We start from the raw sequence: 16591 nt of genomic DNA on the forward strand, positions 1-16591 counted from the left end.
GGCAGAACCCAGAACATCTCTGGTTAGGAGTTCATGTTCACTTGGTTAAGAACTAGACACAAACAATGGGAAGATTCAAAGAAGAACCATTTATCAGATCTATGCAACTGGCCCACTATAAAACAGTAAGGATCCATAAAGATGACTTCTGATCACAGACAATGCACACCCAGGTGACAATGAGGAAATGCACTGGATAAACAAATAAAAGTAAAGGTGGTCCACTTGATTTAAGTCCCTAGAGTTTGCAAGGACACATAGTTAAGCCAATGTTGTGAGCTCATGAAAAAATCCATTAGACCTGATAACTTAAAAAAAAAAATCTCTATGAAATATCCTCTACAGATAGTACAGTGGTCTCAAGCCAGAGTTGATTGCTTTGATCAATCTTCTGTTGAATATCCCATAATATATTAACAAAACAAATCTACTATAAGTTGAATACTATGCAAAAGACTGAAGACTTCATGAGATCCTGTAAAAGGTGTTAAAGAGCCATTTAATCAAATATAAAGTCACTAATGGATTACGACCTGAGTTAGAAACAGTAGGCTAAATCAACAAGATTCAAATGTGAAATACAGGACATATATTATTACCATATAAATTTTCTGAGAAAAATATGCTAAAAAAATCAACAACTAATTCTTTGTTTACTCTAAGACCTAGTGAATAATATATAGTTCACTTTTTAATATTATATTCTTACTTTATTTTTAATTTTTGAAATAGTTTTTAAAAATTCAAACAAAACATTTTTTTCCCTATATTTTCTGAAATCCTGGTTACTCTTTCAAGTAATTCATTCTAGCACGGATTACCCATAGGTAAGAGGGATCTGAGTCCATACAGGAGTACTCTGGAAAGTGTGGAACCTCTTTCAAACTAAGGCGTTAGTATTACTTTGGTCTCTCTCAGACTGGGTAGAAAAGAAGCCTTCAGGTCATCTCTGGTTCACAGAAAAAGCTTCAGAGAATGGCTATCAAAATTCATTCTCACCATAGAAAGAGAACTGCTTTTTAGGCTGTGGAGGCAGGGCAGGGGCATGGAAAAAGACAATACTGCCAGGAACAGGATGTTATAAATTAAATGCACATGTCCACTGAACGAAAACATTCCATACCACTAAGGAATAAGGTACCTTACAATATAGCAACCATGAAGAACAATTTAGAGCAATCTGGAAATACTGGAGTGAGGGATCTAGAGAAGGAGAGACCAGAACACTGTACTCCTACCTTTTCCCACTTCTCACATCCGCTCTCCTTGGCCCAATTTGCCTCTCCAGTTCTTATTCTTTCAACAAAACATTTGTATGGTAAGAGGGAGGGCTGTTGACATTGTTTAAACTCCTAGGTCCCCCAAATCAATCTACTCCTAGCCTTCTTAGGTAAATGGGTTAATGAACACCACTTTCTGTTTCACTCGGTTTAAGTTAGGTTCTGTCACTTATAACAAAAAGAGTGCTGACTGGAATAAATGCGACCCACAATAAAACTTTTCCTGATCACCTCTGGTTGTGCCTGAATGTAATCTCTTCTGAATGTCTGTAAGAATTTATTCGTATCACTGACATTCTGCCATGTATATTAATTGTTGAAATTCTTATCCCTCTATCACACTAAAATAATAAAGTCTGTAAAGATAGACTGAATTATTCAGTTTAATGTTCTACCATACAGTACTTTTCTCTGTGAAAGGCAGAAAAAGAGCATGGTAAAGGGCAGAAAAATATGGAGGAATGAATACATGAAAAAGATGGAGGAAGGTATTCAACAACTCAGACTGGTTAATGAGAGCTAAGCAGTAGTGAAAGAAAGAAAAAGACAGCAGAGCTATAATGTAGAAAAAGGTAGTAAATCAAACAAATGGTTGAACATGAGAAGTTAAAAAGGGGAAAAAAGCAACGTAGTAGAAAGGGACTGTGCGCTAGTTAGAATCAAGAGGCTCAAGGCCATGTTTCTTTTTCTGTTTTTTTTGTTTTGTTTTGTTTTGTTTTGTTTTTGTTTTTGTTTTTTTTTTAATTATACTTTAGGTTTTAGGGTACATGTGCACAATGTGCAGGTTTGTTACATATGTATCCATGTGCCACGTTGATTTCCTGCACCCATTAACTTGTCATTTAGGATTAGGTATATCTCCTAATGCTGTCCCTCCCCCATCCCCCAATCCCACAACAGTCCCCGGAGTGTGATGTTCCCCTTCCTGTGTCCATGAGTTCTCGTTGTTCAATTCCCACCTATGAGTGAGAACATGCGGTGTTTGGTTTTTTGTCCTTGCGATAGTTTACTGAGAATGATGTTTTCCAGTTTCATCCATGTCCCTACAAAGGATATGAACTCATCCTTTTTTATGGCTGCATAGTATTCCATGGTGTATATGTGCCACATTTTCTTAATCCAGTTTCTGTTTTTTTTGTTTGTTTGTTTGTTTTGTTTTTTTGAGATGGAGTCTTGCTCTGTCATCCAAGGTGGAGTGCAGTGGTGCAATCTCGGCTCACTGCAACCTCTGTCTCCCGTGTTCAAGCAATTCTCCTGCCTCAGCCTCCCAACACAGCTGGGATTACAAGCATGCGCCACCATGCCTGTTTTTTTTTTTTTTTTTTTTTTTTGTATTTTTAGTAGAGATGGGGTTTCACCACGTTGGTCAGGCTGGTCTCCAACTCCTGACCTCAGGTGATCCACCTGCCTCAGCCTCTCAAAGTGCTGGGATTACAGGGGTGAGCCATTGTGCCTGGCCAGGGCCATGTTTCAAACTAACAAGTCATTTCATTTTTCTTGGTTTTAGTTCCTTCACTCTAGGCTCCTTTCTCTCAGGTTTCTCTTGGTGCCAACATTTTGTGTTTGTCAGCACAGCCAAAGGTCAGAGAATGTAGATCAATGAATATACAATCATATTCTTTCATGAAACTTAGGGTTAATAAAACATTGGAAAAAGTAAAAGGCCTCATCCTTATGAAACACTGTCAAATCAAATACTATTTCCCTTAAACTTAACTTTACAATCATTTTCAGTATCTCATCTAGTGAAGAAATTTCAAGTATATCAAACTTACATATCTTTTTTCATTTCTTATTATTTTTTTTAAGACAGGGTTGGATCTGTTGCCCAGGCTGGAGTACAGTGAAGTGATCTGGCTCACTGCGATCTCCACCTCCCCGGCTCCAGCAATCCTCCCTCTCAGCCTCCCAGGTAGCTGGGACCATAGGCATGTGCCACCATGCCTGGCTAATTTTTTTTATTTTTTTTTAGAGACAGGGTTTCACTACATTGATCAGGCTGGTCTTAAACTCCTGGGCTCAAGCAATCCTCCTACCTTGGCCTCCCAAAGTGCTGGGAATGTGAGCCACCCCACTAAGCCAAAAGAGTTAACTTTTGAAGGCAGGGCTGTATTACCTTTTGATAGTCTGAAAATGGTGATTCTACATATTTTGTAACTCTAGGAGATTTCAGAATTTTGCATAGGTTATATTGCAAGCAATATCAAGTTTACAAAAGAATTTTCTTTGAAATTTGGTTATTTGAGGTACCAAATATACAGAAAAAAAGTGTACTTGGGCTTAAATTCCCAGACAAATCCACTGAAACCTATGTAATCTACAATGAAATGGAAATAAAACACAGAAGCTTTACCAGAGGTGCCCTTTAAGTTCTGAGATACAGAAAGTGGAGTTAAGCAAAGAGATTCCAGCAGCAATGGGAAAACACTTGGTCTGCTTGTAAGTCAAATGCTTATAAGCAGAGGTTTGACAGTAATATACTTGAGCAATTAGACCCAACCTGTTAAATGAGTTAACATGCCTAAAATAAGTTACAACAATATATACAGTCTGCCCTCTATCTGTGGGTTCCACATCTGTGAAATCAATCAACCACAATTTGAAAATATTTAGGGGGAATAAATGGGTGGTTGCATCTGTGCCGAATGTATAGACATTTTTTTCTTTGTCATTGTGCCCTAAACAATACAACATAAGAACTATTTACATAGCAATTACATTGTGTTAGGTATTATATGTAAGTTATAGATGATTTAAAGTATATAGGAGGATGTGTGTGGGTTATATGCAAAAACTATACCATTTTATATATATATAAGGGACTTGAGCATCAGGGGACCCAATCCCTCACAGATACTAAGGGATGACTGGATAGCAATTCTATTAACATCATGCTATTTTACTTTTCAGAGAACTTTCATGATCTTTTTTTTTTTTCCTTTAAATAACTAGAAACATTTCCCAGTGTCCTACAGAAAACTGGTTTTTCAGAAGCTAATGATGCTTTTTACAAAAAGCCTTCTGTGCCTAATGTGATTTTGGGGTGTCGTAGGCTAAAAAAGTTAAATCAGCTTTTTCTTTTTTCAGAGTCTTTAACATTCCAAAGTACAATCTGAATTTCTAAGAGGGAACAACTGATACGCAATGGTGTCCAAAGTTATTTCACTGTCAAACAGTTTTTTCCACGGTCATCCCTCAAGATCAGTGTCTCCATAATTATAGTTTAAGAAAATGCTGAGCTAGTAAAAAATCTGAGATACGAAGAAAGAACAGGTATCTTAAACACCTAAACAGTGTGGCCTAATGGAAACAGCATTCAACTAAGAGTCAGGAGATACGAGTTCTACATTTAGTTTTGACATTTACTGGCTTTGTGACCTCAGAAAGAAACACTTAATTGTAATCTGCTTAGTTTTAATCATTAGCAAAATAGCAACTATAATTCTAGTTGTGGCCTTTTTCAGGGTTGAATAGAAGTTATTAAATTTATGAGATTATGGAATTGTAAAATTCTAGAGCTGTACAAGACCTCTGAGAATTCCCAGAATTACCCTATCAGAAAGGTAAAGGTATTTTCAGAATCTAGATTAAAATCCACACCTCCTAACTCTCAGCTCTGCAATTTCCCCCTGAACCACCACATATTACATTCACTCTTTAAAAGAAAAATTGTTAACAAACCATCTCTAGGGGCAAAATAGTGTCTCAGAAAGGAATACAATTAAGGGTCTCAGAAAACAAGCAAAATCGAAGATAATTTTACACCTTAAGTCTCCCATTTATCATATATGCACATACATACATCCTAAAATAAGTAAAGCTTATAAACATGGAGGGATTAAAAAGATAATAGTAGTTTATTACACAATCACTTGGGGATGGAAGGCAGGCAATTCTGTGAGAATAATTTGTTTCTAAGTTCAACCAGTAAACTGATCCTCCTATCATCAAAAATATGACTATCAAAAAGTAAAGGAAAACAAGTATTACTGACATTAATGAGAGGATCAAGGGTGGAGAAATGACCAGAGCTGGAAGAAGCTTGAGATAGACAAGGCTACTTGGTGATAGTAGCCTCGAACTGACCATGGGATTCACTGCTATGGTCAAAGCTTTTCATATCGTTTTAATATTACAGAGTACAAAACTGCTTGATGCTAATTACCTAGTCATGTGCCAAAAAGATGTACTTATTTCACTTGAAACATAAGAAAAGCCCTCTTTCCCATATTGACATATCCACAGGAGAATTCTGCAATTCATAAAAGAAACATTAACTGATTCAGCATAAAACACTTCAAAATATCTACATGAATATATAAACGCACTTTCTGTTGCAAATTGTTCATTATTGAATCATTATCAACCCTTGTTAGACAGAATTTCTCATTTTTGCAATGTACAAAATCATTAAAGTATTTGAAAACTCTATCACAGAAGACAGTGGTGCTTTATAATCCACTATTTCTTCAGGCAAACATGCTTATGGCTGAACATAATACTCAAAATAACAACATTCCCTAGATGTACAATCCCTACCCCACTTAATGGTGTTTTTATATGTTGACAGCAACATGAAATGTTACTGCTTTCCTATTAGTTTTAGCTGTTTCTGAACATTCATCATGCACAGCACCACTCTCAACTGTTACCTGTTGCGATGACTGGTTATCAACAGTTCCAAATACTTCAAATACTACCATACACATCTCAGCAGAGCTTTAATAATTTAGGTTTTTCAGCCAGAAACTGCCTTAAATTATCAAACAGCCAGAAAAGTCAGTCTATCCATTGTAACTCTATATATTGCTATAAACCCACATGTTTGGGTGTCAGTTCAATTACTTCAGCTCATATCAAGTTGAATTGCCTGTTGCTGTATGGAACTGCATTGTGATTTAAGAGACATTCATTTCCAAAAGCAAGCTATTGTGCAGATTGTTTACACTATTGTTAGACTAAGGTACCTCATTTGATCATTTTTACTGAAAATAAAGGTAAGGAAGTGAAGTATATCAGATATTGCCAATGACCAGTGAATTTATTTTGAACCTATCTGCTTCATCATTTCAGGATTCTCTCTCCTCCTTTTATGTATAAGTAAACATTTTTACATTAGGTAGTTAAAACTCACAAATAAAACATATGGTCTGGGCCAGACATGGTGGTTTATGCCTATAATTGCAACATTTTGGGAGGCTGGGGCAGAAGGATCACTTGAGGTCAGGAGTTCAAAACCAGTCTGGTCAACATAGTGAGACCTCATCTCTACAAAATTAAAAATTAAAAAATTAGCTGGTGCTGTGCTAAAGAAGGAGGACAGCTTGAGCTCAGGAGTTCAAGGCTGTAGTGAGCCATCATCATGCAACCACACTCCAGCTTGGGTGACAAAGTGAGACCCTGTCTCAAAAATAAGAAAAGAAAATGTATGGTTTGTATATCTGCATCTGATACAAAGTAGTACCTAAACAACGTAGTTCACATGAATGCAGATTTTTTCATTTGAATTGTTAAGAGATCAATCTACTTACAAATATTTATTTACTTCAAGACTTTTTTTAGATGTTGATTTTATACATAGGGTATGGATGACTATTAAAAGTATTCTAATAATTATCTGAAAATTAAAGAAACCAACAAGCACATGCTCGTAATTGCTCCAACTGAGAAAATGTTACCTCAAAGTGAATTACAGGAATATTGTTAGTCAACATCTGCTCAGAGCAAGTGACTGACATGCATACCTCTTAGGATTCATTTAATTTCCACACTTGTCCCGTACAAAATTTTAATCATCACCTTGGCACAAAGCTGTGCTAATGATGAAATTCCATTGGGCCTAAAAGCCATCTCTATGAGTGAAGAATAAAGGTAAGAACATAAATACAAAAAGAGCAATTTCTGATTTTTCACAGTTCAGAGTTATATTCTCAATTAAGAAAGCTTAGTTTAATTCAAAATTACAAAAACACTGACTTTTACTTGCCCTACTACACTTAATATAAATTAAATCCTACTTGGGGAAAAGTTATACTCCAAAAGGAAATAATTTGGAGTGTTACATCGATTTTACTTTGATGGCAAGCTCAAATGAAAATTTAAAAAATAAATTAGAAAGTTTTCCCTAGCCAAATAATTTATTCTAAACCTAACTCTGTTTTTTTAAATCTGGAATGGTAATACATTTAATACCATGATTTTCTATGTGCATTTATTTACGCTGAAACAAATTGTGATTTTTAAACACAACTTTTATTGCTGATTAGATTTTTTTCACTCTTCTGTCATACTCTAATGGTTCTTCTGGCTTCCAACTGTCAACCGCCTTAGGCAAAATCCACACTAGACTATCAGATTCTGTCTCCTCGACACTATAGAGAATAAGGGAAACAAAGACTGTGCAAAGCAAATCATTTTAAATAAATTGCAGACCACCAGGATTTGGGATTTGGGTAATCTACTTAGATTAGTATGGCTGTGTCTTAAAAGGACGATTCTAAGATCACAATATAGGTCATGTCCTTAAGAAGTAAAATAAGTAATGAAATCAATGTCAATTACACAAACTTTCCATATTTATATGATGCCAATAACTGGTAAAAACAGTTATAACTGGTAAAACAGATGAAAGTTTTTGTAATATGCTCAGCCCCAGCAGAAGCAAGAAAAAAAATGTCATAAAACATACAGATTATTTTCAATCAGGTTTTGGAAAAAGGTAAAATATTTACACACAAAAAAAATGGTATTCAAACTGAAAAAAACAAGCTTGGGTTTATAATTTTAGACTGAACAACTTTAAACTTTCATTTGAGACAGAGAAGGAGAAAGGAAAGGAGGGGTGTTTTGCAGAGCATGATTAACCACAAAGGTTTTGCCTAAACATAAAAATCAAGTTTAGATGGTAGTTCATACCCTTCTTGAAAGTGCAACTTCACTTCTTCAAACAAAAACTTCAAGAAAGTCCTAGTATGCAGCCAAGTGCTTAAAACAATGCTGCAATATCTAAATATACTATGTTTTAATCAAATTGTGCCAGGAGAAATATTGTCCAATGCAAGTAAAGTCTGCCTAAAATCACTGCTATGTCACATTTTTAATTACAACATAATACAACCGTTAAGAGAAATAGTAACATCACAAATGCCCCTAAAACAATACTTCTCTGCCCCAGAAAACATGTAACGCTTGAGGTCACAAAGACATTGCCCAAAACTGACAATCCAAACACTGCCACTTCCTTTTTTGACACCAAAACAATACTGCTTTAAGAGTAGACCCCAAATTTTCTGGACATTTGATCCTCAAGCTGTGCTGAACAAGAAAAGCCCTAGATGCCCCTAGAAACTCAAGAACTTTCTTCTAGATACTTACCTGTCCCTCCCGGACAAAGGGATAAAAATGTCTCTGACCAAAGAAGCTTTGAGAAGACTACTTGCAGAGAATTACCAACTTACCCAGTAGATTTGAGTTCATGAAAGGTGTTGGGGACAAGCCTTCATGGGCTCCTAATCGACTGTCATTCAAGTGATCACTGTAATGAGGGCTGTCTGTAAAACCCTAGGGGGAAAAAAGATCAGAGTATTAAAGAGATTATTTGGCAGTCCTGCTAATTGAGCATAATGACACTCACCTAATTAATATACAGACTTACACATGGTCATTTTTAACCAAGTTTCTTGTTCATTATTTGAAAAGCTAACAGCAGAAGTGCTTCTTTTATTCCTTTTAAGATTTTAATGTCAAAAAACATTTTCTTTATTGATCGTAAAGAAAAGTGGGTTTCTATCAATAAACACTAACCATGAACACCAATGTTTTCAAAGTATCATCAGCTCTTCTGATGGGATGGGAGCTATAAGAATTCTGTAAACTATTACTAAAATTATTACCTCTAAGATTACTTTACATCCAAAGGGAAAGTACAATGGATTTTTTTAAAATAAATTAAGAAAATACATTTCTCAGTTGTAATAAATTAGGGAAATGCTTATCTTTATCCTCCTATTCATTCCCTGCCCCCAGACCCTAAAAATAAAGGGTTAGGCAATTACAAGTTTGACTTAAAATACTAAAACTAATCCACAATCAATATGCTAGAAATGAATCCTTTCCTAAATGGCAAACATTCAACAAAAAAGGTCTGTTTATACTCATTTTAATACTACTGCATTATAACAATATATACTCCTACAGAAACTGAGCCATGTAAAAAGTAAAACAATTATTAAAAATAGCTGATTTAAATTCCTAAGAATGAAATTACAAACACCATTAAAAACAATAAAGCTAATGTTACTTTTCACAGTAGCTGTTACTACATTTCTCCTTATAGTTTAAAACATTTTTTTTAAAAGCAAAGGGGAAAAAGATAAAGTTTACAAACAAAAACAAGTGTTACAAAATTACTATGTAATGAAACCTGTCCTGGTTCTCAGACTTTTACGCACTCTTAAGTACAGCATTACCTCCAAAATCATATTGTTTCTAAACAAGGCTTTGAACTCTATTAATTAAAACTGCAGGTCATATATATCTCTGCCAATTTAAAACCAACATGGTAAAGACTGGAAAAATGTATACGAAGTCCAAGTAAGAGAAAAAACTACCCTGGCTCACAGAAACTAGAAACCACCCAGAATCCCCTGGGACTAAAAAATCATCAATCACTGAACATTTATCGTTACCCAGACTGCAGGCTACCATTTAAGAGGACATTAATGTGGCTGAAACAGGCCTAACTATCTTTGCAGGCATGCTGTCAGTTCAATGAAAGGGCTAGGAACAGAGGGCTAAATAACTGTCAAATCATTACAATTGTTTATAGATACATGTCACAACTCCTTCTGCTGTTCTGTTTTAAAACTAATCTTCTGGGAGTGCTAACTCCCAAATAAATCTTTGTTTCATTTTTACATACTTTAGAATTACTGATAGACATGTGATAGACATTCAAGAAGAATCTGGGTGCCATTCACAACTTATGACCACAAGTGTTCTCTGGTAACTACAACTGTAAGTCCTGTCTGATACAGCCACATTTCGTAGACCCCATATGCAAAATAGGATGGCTCTTAGCTAACGTCACTCCATAGAGCGTACCTTTTTTGTGTGTTTTGGAGACAGGGCCTCGCTCTGTTGCCCAGGCTGGAGTGCAGTGGCGTGATCACTGATGACTAGCCTCAACCTCCCAGGCTCAAGTGATCCTCCCACCTCAGCCTCCCGGGAGTAGCTGGAACTACAGTAGTGCACCACCACACCCAACCAATTTTTTAAATTTTTTGAAGAGATGGGGTGTCACTGTGTTTCCCAGGCTGGTCTCAAACTCTTGGGCTCAAGAGATCCTCCAGCCTTGGCCTCCCAAAGCGCTGGAATTACAGGCATGAGCCACCACGCTTGGCCCATAGAATTTGCTTTTACTACTTAAAATGAATACTAACTGACAAATCACTATCTCACATACATCTGGGTGTTCTCTCTGCCACCCTTCCCACTGCCATTCTTAGGCACACAGTCAAAGGAAGGCATCAAAACCTATAAAAATACTCACTTAAATATTGTTTGTCATCCTACAGCAATACTACCGTAGAAAAATGCCAATTAAAATGTGCTTGTGGAACAGCTACATTGTTCACACTACATTTGAATGCTAAAGGCAAATGAAAGAGCAATTTTGTATTCTCCCAGTTCTCTTCATTCTTGAACAACAAAAAGTAAAAACACTACAGTTAAAAAAAAAAAAAACTATTTCCTAAAGCACCACTATACAAATATATCTAAGTTTGAAATGTATTTATCGTGTCACTACATGACTACACACAATTTATTAACTTTACAGATTACATGTAGTGTCTTTTACCTTGCTAACTTAACTTTTTTGCTGTTCCCACTGCTAATGACTGGGATTGTCATAGCGCACCAGAAAATAGGAGCCTACAGACATTTTTCCTCAAATACAAGTAAGAGTTGGATATGAATCCTCAATGTCTATTTATTGAGATTATATGCATATACTATTAATCCACAATCAAGTATCAGTAAGGCATAATTTCTCTCATTTAAGGATAAAAATTAGATATTTTCCCCAACACCTTAGAGGTTCAATTCAGCAAATGCAACTTTGTTTAAAAGCCACCGTCCAAAAGACAAGAAAGGAATAACAGTTCTTCATCTACAGGTGCAAACTGATGCTGGGAGAAGGGACAAATAGACTTGCAAAATGTTTGTCACAGTTTTATATCACATACAACTGTACACCAAAACTTCACTTCAAGGACTGGGGGTAGCTACTGTTTGGGATTATTCCTGTCATTCTTTTCACACAGTAGTAGTAATACCCACCTGTATAACTTTTGGTGAAACAAGATGAACAGTTATGAAATAATTCACAAATATTTAAATACGATTATCACAAGTCATATGTTTAAAATCAGTTCTAGAAATGTACAACTATTAGCATGTCAATGTATCATCTAGTTGACTGATACCTACAGCAGTGCTTTGCAGACTTCAATGTTCTTATCAAACAAGTAGAGATCTTGCTAAAATGCAGATTAAGATGCATAAGGTCTTGGGGGTAGGACTTAAGATTCTGAATTTCTAACAAATAGATGATGCTGATGCTGCTGGCCTATGGACTACACTACTAGTAGCAAGAACTTACACAACTTGGAATAAAGATCTCTTTCATAAATACAGAGTAAAAGGGTCTAGAAAGGTGACAGCCAGGCACACCCCACTGAAACCATATTAAAACACCAGAAGTTTCCAGATAAGTATAAATAGGGAGAAACCCCGCAGTTTAAAGAAAAAAAAAAAAAAACTAAAGCAATTAGAATAGCAAAATATTTTTATGTATGTATGTATTCATCCATGTAGTTTTAAAAGTAGAAGGTAGCTTAGCTGTCAAATATAGCCCCAATGGAAGAAATAGGTTAGTTGACTAGGAGTTTAAACTTCTTCTGAAATACCACATAGAGTTAGACAACAAGCATGGCTGTTCATAGAGCAAAAGGGGAAAATGTCATAAACCAGAGCACTCACAGGGCTGACACAATAGCAGAAAACAAAGCAAAATAACGTAGTAACTTCCAACAGGCTGGAGAACATAGGTTGAAGGTAAATGGCCTAAGGGAGTGGTTGCAGTGACAAGAAAAGAAGAAAAACCAAGCAAACAATGGTTAAGCTGGAGCCCGAGTGGATCAACCAATGGGACTGGTAAACGAATGCTATTTCAATTTTAAAATATAAAGGAAGTAAATCAGTGACATCATTAAATACACAATGATCATGGTGCATATTTTAAATTGATAGAAAGTTACTATGCTAATAAAAGGGGTCAAACATGGCTCCCAGGACTCCTAATTAAGATCTTGAATTCTGTTAAAAGCCATTAAGATAGAGATTTTTTAATACATTATGAAGGACAAAGCAATACTATCAGAATTATCTATTACACCAGCCTTTTAGCCACAATATGCTATTGAACACCAAAATATTTCCAAATACACCCTGAACAATCACTGTTCCCATCTTATAAAAATGGAAAGCACTCAAGATATTAATAATTGATAAAATCAGTTGATGCATGGCAAGATTACAAAAACCATTAATTTCTATACTTAAAATCTGTCTAAAATTTAGTTGGTAAATCTTAAATAATTCCATCTATGAATGCATAATACTTCATAAAAGCTTTGATATTATAAAATGTGGTCTATAAAGCAGATTTCATACTTTTCTCTATGTTTATTTCCTGATGCAGGAACTTAGAAATGTTATCCCTGCTACAGTATGACGACAGACCTGAAGTGATCAAAGCAGCTTCCATATTTAAACTAAACAGCACATAATCAAAATATATATATATTTTTTGAGACAGAGTCTTGCTCTGTTGCTCAGGCTGGAGTGCAGTGGCATGATCACAGCTCAACGCAGCCTCAATCTGCTGGGCTCAAGCAGTCCTCCCACTTCAGCCTCCTGAGTAACTGGGACTACAGGCACACACCACCATGTCCAGCCAGTATTTTTATTTTTTGTAGAGATGGGGTCTCCTATGTTGTCCAGGCTAGTCTCGAATTCCTGGGCTCAAGTGAACCTCCCATTTTGGCCTCCCAAAATGTGGGCAATCAAATATTTTGTTGTATCCAAGGTGGGTAGGGGGAGAGGGAGAGGGACAGGGAGAGGGAGAGGGAGAGGGAGAGGGAGAGGGAGGGAGAGGGAGAGAGGGGGAGAGAGGGGGAGAGAGGGGGAGAGAGGGGGAGAGAGGAGGAGAGAGGGGGAGAGAGAGGGAGAGAGGGGAAGAGGAGAGAGAGAGAGACAGAGAGAGAGAGAGAGAACACACCTAGTATTATTTATATAACAGTACTCTTATCTGGTTTCTCACCTCAAAAAATACAAGAATTTTTTCTTTTGGTTAATTTTTAAAATGGCTCATTTAAAAAATTTATCTCATCCAATTTATAGAGTATCATCACCAGAGGATCTTTCCCAGTTCAGAATACACTTACGGTTTTACAAACCTATGTTGTTATTTCTTTGTATGAAAATCAGTTTAAAAAAAAAGAAACCACTGTTTTTAAAATTCTATTTAAAAAAATCTTCAATTCTTTTCAATGGCCTTTTTTTTTTTTTTTTTTTTAAAGGGAGGAAAAGAGGCTCTTTGAATAAAGATTACTTTCTCAGGAAAGCCTTCCCTGGACCCTAACAAGACCAAATTGCGTGAGATTATTCTGTGCTCCCACAGCAGTGAGCATTCCATCATTGCGCGGCTCCTACTTATTAAAACTGCCTATTTAATTATCCATTTAAATTAAATTTATAATTTAAATTTGTGTTATAATTGCACAGCATAGTGTAGTGGATAAATGTGAAATTTTTGGAGCCAGACTGGCAGGTAATTCCATCTTTGGTACATACAAGCTATGTGGCATGAGGCATATTAAACTTTCTTATCTCAGTTTCCTTATCTGTAAAATGTAGATGATGGTAGTAATACGTTCGCTTCACAGGTTGTTACAAAAGGATTAAATGAGTAAATATATGTAGCACTTGGAAAAGTTCCTGGCACATAGTAAGCACATAATAAACACTAGCCATTATTATTATTATTATTGTTATTATTATTATTATCCGAGTTAGAAATTATGTCTTACAAATTCTGAGAGTACAGGGACCCTATTTTTTTCTTTTTCCCCCAACAATGACATCCTCAGAATGATGCCTGCCACATACATAGCAGGTGCTGAACAAATGACAAAGGGAGGGGAGGAGGTTTTAGCTGCTAAATCTTTAAAATGTTGCTGAGTTTTGGATATTATAAATGTCCAATCAATTTCTCCATAGACCTCACGGTAACTATAAGAAAGGTGGTAAGAAACTAGCTTATCTAACCGGATTGAACAAGTACCCATGGGTTTCTGGTATTCAAAGAGCTACAAGATTTCCCGCCAATTACTGAAATCTTATAGCCTCTAAGTGGGCAAATCCAGAAGAATCAGCCAAAACCCATAAGCCATCAGAAAGCTCTGGATGAGGCCTGGATATAAATAAGTGTTTATGCTTCAAAGTGAAACATTAATAAAATGGAAAGTTAAAAAAGTAAGAATAAATGCAGTTTCAAAGAGAGAAAAGTGTTCTTACTGTATTTCTTTACTTACCTCTATCATAAATTGCCAAAATTAATGTCTAGATAAATAACGTTATACTTTCTAAAACAAATCCTTGAATGTGATTGTCTCTCTCAGTTAAACACATCTATGAAAAAGGCAAGTGGGTTGACTTGATCACAACAGTCTGTTACCTGAGAGCGGGAATTATATCTCTAGTTACCACTCACTAATCTCTCACAAGGGACAAACACACTAACGGGCATGTAGTAGGTGACTAATCTGTTAATGTAATGAATGACTGAAAAATAAACACTACCCCAGTTAATGAATCAGGTCTACATCTGAAACAGCTACTTAATAGTATTTTAAGATTCCGATATTCTTTAACAGGTCATACTAATATACAGTAAAATTTCTTAACAGGGAGATGGATTCTGTCATCCAGGTCCATAAATTTCTACAGGGCAAGAACTTTTTATTCCTCTTCATAATCCCAAAAGAGACTAGCACAGAATTTTGTGTGTAATGAAGTGCTTAAGTTTTTGTTGAGAGGATGAATAATCTCTTCAGGTAACGTTTTATTCATGAATGCTAAGTAGTTTTATAGAATTACTCTAATCCATGAAGGAAGAGTGAGTCTTGAACTGGCCTAGGAGGAAGAGGAGAATCAAAAACTTTTAGAAATAGAATATTCAGAAAATATGCTGGATACATGAGATGCTGCTTAGCACAAGGGCAAGTATTTTTTATAAAATTACTTGTCCTTAAAAACTGTACTATATAGTGTGACATATCTAAATATTTTTTAGGAAACAGTTTATTCTAATGTACTAACTTTATACCTGTAAAAGGTTTATTGAAAGATTACATTCACATTAATGTACAATTTCATAATATAGATTTAATATACATTTATAATATACAATTAATACACAATTTTCTCCCTTTGCCTTCTATATATTCTTTATTTCCAGGAAGTATTCTTTTGTGAAATAGTAGATAGTATTTTTTTAAAAGCTAGTCTTTTGCAGATCGTTTGAGAAGCACTAATCTACATCCTCACTACTAAAAATGTGGTCCTTAAAACTGACTGATTGGCAAATTCTGGGAGTTTGTTGAAATGCAGAAGCTCTGGCAGAGTCCTAGGCCTAGTGAATCCACAATCTGCATCTTAACAAGATTTAAAGGAGATTTATAAACAAAATGAAGTTTGGCAAGAACTGGTTTATGTTATCCTGTAAGTCACAGGGCCTGGTACATTGTAAAACAGTATTAGCCCTATTATTTCTTTTTGTAGTACCACTAGCACTCACTAGCACTACATCAAATCCTAAAGAGCTCACATTGTAAAACTATAATTCCACTGTCATGTTCATAAATCTATCACATACTATATACAACCAGTAAAATTAAGAGTTAAATTGTTACTATCCCCCTCCCAAGAAAATCTCACATTTTACATAATTTAAAGCTTTTATCTTCTACTATAAATCAACAGTATTATCACTGAGCATATAACTCCACAGTATATATTTTTATTATTTCCTGATATCTGTAAAATCAGTTAAAATAAATCAAACATAAGGTACAAGATAATTTTATTAAAACCCATGCTTAACAAGCAACAACTAATTGCAAGAAGAGAGAACATCAGCCAATGAGCAAAACCATGTTCTTACATTCAGAGGATAACATATTTTA

At 35.5% G+C, this 16591-nt stretch overlaps 1 protein-coding gene across 5 annotated transcripts in view; it reads right to left on the minus strand.

Moving 5' to 3' along the window:
• Nucleotides 1-16591, minus strand: part of TCF12 (transcription factor 12) — a 380664-nt gene that overhangs the window by 194028 nt on the left and 170045 nt on the right. For all 5 annotated transcript variants that reach the window (XM_003266967.4, XM_030814043.1, XM_003266968.4 and 2 more), the window contains one exon: nucleotides 8738-8840. In XM_003266967.4, coding sequence (XP_003267015.1) covers nucleotides 8738-8840 — 103 coding nt within the window. The remainder of the gene's footprint in view (nucleotides 1-8737; nucleotides 8841-16591) is intronic.

Source organism: Nomascus leucogenys, chromosome 6 (assembly GCF_006542625.1).
Source record: "Nomascus leucogenys isolate Asia chromosome 6, Asia_NLE_v1, whole genome shotgun sequence".
NCBI lineage: Eukaryota > Metazoa > Chordata > Mammalia > Primates > Hylobatidae > Nomascus > Nomascus leucogenys.